Source organism: Bison bison, unplaced genomic scaffold (genome assembly GCF_000754665.1).
Source record: "Bison bison bison isolate TAMUID 2011002044 unplaced genomic scaffold, Bison_UMD1.0 scf7180017864383, whole genome shotgun sequence".
Classification (NCBI taxonomy): Eukaryota; Metazoa; Chordata; class Mammalia; order Artiodactyla; family Bovidae; genus Bison; species Bison bison.
The window spans coordinates 2,766,945-2,772,331 of record NW_011494955.1 but is presented as its reverse complement, the minus strand read 5'-3'; the positions used below and the strand labels follow the sequence as shown (position 1 = coordinate 2,772,331).

Genomic DNA, 5,387 nt, shown 5'->3' with positions numbered 1-5,387 from the left:
CCACAGTGCCACTGCCCTCTATCCAGTGGGCTACGAGGCCACGCGCATCTACTGGAGCCTCCGCACTAACAACCGCCGCTGCTGCTACCGCTGCTCCATCGGCGAGAACAATGGGCGGCCGGAGTTCGTGATCAAAGTCATGGAGCAGGGCCTGGAGGACATGGTCTTCACGGACGCCTCTCCGCAGGGTGAGCACGGGACCCTTGCAGCCATAGTATAGCATTGGGCGAGTTTCTCCCAGAGTCACCTTTCTGATGTTGAGACGAGACCTTCAGGCTCCTTATTGAGTGATCTTGTTCCCCCACTTCCAGCCGGTAGAGGTCTCTTGAAGTTCTCCAGAGAAAGTGTTTTGGCCTTTCTCAGCCACTTTGAATTCTCTATGTAATTGAAGATACTTTGCTTCTTTTTCCAGCTCCTTTTCTTAATCTCAGTGGATCTGAAGGATACGGGTCTGAGACCCTGTCACCCAGTTTACCCAATCTCATCCTAAGCTTGAGTTCCTTATGGTTGCTTTCCCCTGGATAAAATCTTTTGATCTTGGTTTCAGTATTAATGGTAAAAGTAACAGAATTAACGTTGTAGTGAGTGTGTATTATGTGCCACAAACTGAGCTGAGTGGTTTATGTAGGTTATTTTGTTCATGCAACCCTTCAAGGTAAGTACTATTATTATGCCAAGTTTATACATAAACTGAGTAGTGGAGAGATTTAAGTAGTGGTTAGCCAAAAAAATATTCGTTCAGGTTTTAGAAAAAACCCGAACAAACTTTTTCACCTACCTAATATTTGCCTTAAGGGCCCCATGGCCAGCATTAGAACCTGAACCTAAGTCTTCTCACTCCAGAACATGCCTGGAGCTTGAGTTGCTCTGGCTCTCATGTAAGATCCATGGACTGTGTTGCATATCCTGGGCCCTGGGTTCATGTTTCTGTGTCACAAGGCTCTCTGATGCCCCTCCAGGGTGGGAAACCTCCTGGCTTGTTGAGGGAGACTGAGACTGGGAGGCCAAGAGAGGTTCCTGAAGAACCACACACCCTCTTGATAGCAAGGTGGGCAGGCTACAGAAAACCACCCTAGCATCAGATGGAGGGCTGAGGTCAGTAAGCAGAAGTTGCCTCTGAGGGCTGCTGTCTTTCCTTGTCTCTTAGCCGTTTGGAATCGCATCATTGAGCCTGTGGCAGCCATGAGGAAAGAGGCCGACATGCTGCGTCTCTTCCCTGAGTACCTGAAAGGCGAGGAGCTCTTTGGGCTGACAGTGCATGCCGTGCTGCGCATAGCTGAATCAGTAAGGAAAGGGCCGAGGGCTGGCGGCTGGTGGCTGGGGGCCGGGAGGGCCCTGGAAATGTTGGTCTTGCCCCAGAAGTGCTCAGGCTGAAGCGAGTGTGACCTGTGCCCACAGCTGCCTGGAGTGGAAAGCTGTCAAAATTATTTATTCCGCTATGGACGCCACCCCCTGATGGAGCTACCGCTCATGATCAACCCCACTGGCTGTGCTCGGTCAGAGCCTAAAATCCTCACACACTACAAACGGTGAGCTTGTGGGGCTGGACCAAGGGTTGTGGGTATGTGGTTGGTAGGGCCCTCTGGCTAATTACGAGTGTTTGGGGTTACAGACCAGAGTTCCCTTGGAAAGACTGGGGGTTCACTCTAGCCTCCTGACTGAGGGTATACAGGTACCACTAGGGTATCCTTTTCCTCCCCCAGCCTCTCAGGTGCTTGGGGTTGACCTGCATCTAGGGACACTTCTCTTGGGTGTCCTGGGAATGGCCCTTGGGGAGGTTCTGGGAAGATGGTGGTGAGATCTTACGTGTAAAGGACCCAGATGCCACCTCCTCTCCTGTGTTGCTTCCAGGGGGCCTGTGATTCTCCCCAACCTTAGACAGATGCCCCACAAGTGCTAGATTCACCTTCCCATCCCCAGGCTGAGTTGGTGTCAAAAATAAATAGTTAGGAATATAATAGAAAAAAATAATAAAACCTTACATTTGTATAGCACTTTATACTTTTTTTTTCAAAGCGTTTTCACATCCATTATCTCATTTGATCCTCACAACAACCTTATGAGGTAGGTAGGGCAGGTGGTATTATCCCCATTTACAGCTGAGAAAACTGAGACCCAGGAAAGTTAAGTGACTAGACAAAGGTCACAGCTGGGACCAGAGCCTTACCTCTTGACTTGTGGTTCACTGTTCTTGCTGTGTACCACAGTAGCCTGACCTTGGTCCCTGGGTAGAGGGAGGCAGAATCCATGAGAGGAGGGCTTTCTTGAAGGTCTTCGGTTGCTCTTTGGGCTGTCGTAGAGCGTCAGACTCTACCCCCGCCAGCCCTGGTCCCTGATGCTCTACACCAGTGGTTTTCAAACTGTGTTTCAGAAAGCCCTGGAACACATAAACTGAGTGGGCAGAACTTGGCCCTCTCCATGCATAACTCTCCCCTTCCCCATATTGGATTCAACCAGAAGAGTTCCGTTTCCATCTAATTTATGTATTGGCATTCCTTTAATGTTTTGTTAAAGAAAAATACAAGATTTCTGCTGTATGAGAAAGAGTCAGTTTGAAAACCACTGCTCTGGGATGGGCAAGAACTTGGCTGGGGCCCTAGGGTGGTGAAAAGGCATCCTGCTAGGCAGCAGTCATTCCCCTGCACTGAGCCATCTGCACAGAGCCCAATGTTATGGCAGAGAAAGAGAACAGTCTAAAGAAAGGAAAGGATACCACCATTTGGCTGTGAATTCAGGGCCAGTTTTAATTCAAATCCAGCCCAGTGTGGTAGACATGGCCCCCGTTTGCGGAGCTTCCAGCACGAGCAGGAGATAGGACTCAGAGATTTGAACAAATCCGTGAGCCTAAATTCCAGGCCTGGGCTGCTTGGGGAAGACCTCCCAGAGGTCGTGAGCATGGCCTTGAGTCTGGTTTGGCAGGAGGGTGGTAGAAGGCGGGGAGATGGGAGAGCAGGCTCAGTGTAGGGGAATCAGTGCCCCTCCCCTCCCTTCACACCCCACCCCGCCATCCTGGGCTCTCTCCACCACACAGGGTGTTGGAAGGGTCCCCGTAGCTAGTTGCTGCCTCACCACAGCCAAGACTCAGATGCCTCTACTCCACTCCCAAGGCAGCACGTGCCCTCATTGGAGTGTTACACATCCCAGGGAGGAAGCGGGTGGTGTGTGCCCGGTCTGGGCTAGAGCTGTCTTGTCATGGACTATGGACTGTATCACCTCCCAGGCCCCACACTCTGAACAGCACCAGCATGTCCAAGGCATATCAGAGCACCTTCACAGGAGAGACCAACACCCCGTACAGCAAGCAGTTTGTGCACTCCAAGTCATCTCAGTACCGGCGGCTGCGCACTGAGTGGAAGAACAATGTCTATCTGGCTCGCTCCCGTATCCAGGGCCTGGGTCTCTATGCAGCCAAGGACCTAGAAAAGCACACAATGGTCATTGAGTACATTGGCACCATCATTCGCAATGAGGTGGCCAACCGGCGGGAGAAAATCTATGAGGAGCAGGTATGGGCTGGCAGAGGGGCCATCATGGTGCACTTAGCCAAGGGGCAGGGGCAGGATTGGGGCCAGAGGAGCAGGTGGAAAGCTGCTGTGGGAAGAGGAGGGGAGAGGCAGGAGAAAGGAAGAGTAAGAAATGAAGATGAGCTCACTGCCCAAGCCCACCACCTGACCCCACCACCACCACTCCTGCCCTTCTCTGATACTCTTGCCCCTTCTGCAACCTCTGCCTTTCTAGAATCGAGGCATCTACATGTTTCGAATAAACAATGAACATGTCATTGATGCTACGTTGACCGGAGGCCCCGCCAGGTGAGAAGAGGGATGAGCAAGAAGGGATTTAGGAGTCCCTCAGGGTGGTACTCTGGGGGTAGGCCAACAAGGAACCAGCATCATCCAACCCAGTAGCTTGATATTTCTGCCTTTGTCCCACTGCCTAGGTACATTAACCATTCTTGTGCTCCTAACTGTGTGGCGGAAGTTGTGACATTTGACAAGGAGGACAAAATCATCATCATCTCCAGCCGGCGAATCCCCAAAGGAGAGGAGGTAAGAGGAAGCGTCTCTTAGTGAGTGACAGAGCAGCTCCCTCTTCTCTGCCCAAAGTCCAATCCCAAGGCCACCGCCCTCCCCCACTTCCTCTGGTAGACTGGCCTTGATTGTGCCCTCTTCTCTTTCCAGCTGACATATGACTATCAGTTTGATTTTGAGGACGATCAGCACAAGATCCCCTGCCACTGTGGAGCCTGGAATTGTCGGAAATGGATGAACTAAGAAGCTTTGAGGCTACCAGGCAGGGGAGTCCCCCCACCCCCAACCTCTTCCCTGAAAGGGATGAGGGGGAAGAGAGGTAGCAGCCAGAGCCAGGACCCAGGGCTGGGGCTGCCGGCTGACCGGAGCCCCTGGAGCAGGAGGCTGGGGCAGAGGGCCCTAGGCCAAGCCCACCCTGGGCACCAGGGATGACCCTCTTCCCCGCCACCGGCCCCCAGGCTGGCATCTCTGCCCCCAGCTCCAGGAGGGGCCAGACAGAAGCAGCCATTGGGCATCTCAGGTTTGAGGGGGATATGGGCCGGGAACTACCCAGAAGCATCTGGGAGGCAGCAGGGAGGCGGGAGGAGGATGTGTGGCCGGGCCTCACAGCCCTGCTGCTCCCACCGACCTCTCTGGCCCAACTCAAGGCTGCAAAGAGACTTGACTAAGCTTGACAATCCCAAAGGCCGGGTCCCACACCTGGCCCTGCCTGCCGGGTCCTGCCCCCACCCTCACCCCCATCCCCTTCCCTCTCGATCTGTCTCTGTCTCCCTCTTCTCCTCTGTGTTTCTGTCTCTCTATGGGTTGTGTTTCCTTGTTTTCCACTCTGACAAATGCAACATGAATGGGAAAGAGGCGCCCAGCTGCCCAGGAGGGCAAGCCAGGCAAGCCGGGCAAGGAGACCCCGCACCCACACCTACCTCATTTAAGTGTTGGATTTTTTGCTGTTTTGAAATGTGAGACCCTCTCCAAGCCCCCTACTGCCCCAACCCTCTCCCCCACCTCACTGCCCTCTTCTGAGTGGGTGGAAGGGGGGTAGGAGGAAGAAGAAAAAACAACAACAAAAAATCCATCTTTGTTTTTAATTACGGGCATGGGATGGTGGTTGAGGCTAATGATGATGAAGATTGGGGATGACTGGCCCCTAGTTGCTCTAGGACTTCCTTCTCCATCTGGACATGGGGGCAGGAGGGGTGTGCTCAACTTAGGACCAGAGTATCTCCCTCCTGTTTTCCCAACCCCATCATGAGCCCATTTGCCCTCCAGCCCCTGGATGGGGTGGGTGGGTGGTAGGGTGAGGGCTATCCCTGAGTGGCATGCCCATACCCAGTGAGGCAGGGTGTGGCCCGGAGCTCC

The 5,387-nt window shown here is 53.3% G+C and overlaps 1 protein-coding gene across 1 annotated transcript in view; it reads left to right on the top strand.

Moving 5' to 3' along the window:
• Positions 1-5,381, top strand: part of KMT2D (lysine (K)-specific methyltransferase 2D) — a 37,775-nt gene extending 32,394 nt beyond the window's left edge. Inside the window, exons 53-59 of the mRNA XM_010858065.1 lie at positions 7-188; positions 1,148-1,284; positions 1,399-1,529; positions 3,221-3,506; positions 3,739-3,812; positions 3,941-4,049; positions 4,182-5,381. Of these exons, the coding sequence (XP_010856367.1) occupies positions 7-188; positions 1,148-1,284; positions 1,399-1,529; positions 3,221-3,506; positions 3,739-3,812; positions 3,941-4,049; positions 4,182-4,274 (1,012 nt within the window). The 3' untranslated portion in view covers positions 4,275-5,381. The remainder of the gene's footprint in view (positions 1-6; positions 189-1,147; positions 1,285-1,398; positions 1,530-3,220; positions 3,507-3,738; positions 3,813-3,940; positions 4,050-4,181) is intronic.
• The last annotated feature ends 6 nt before the right edge of the window (positions 5,382-5,387 follow it).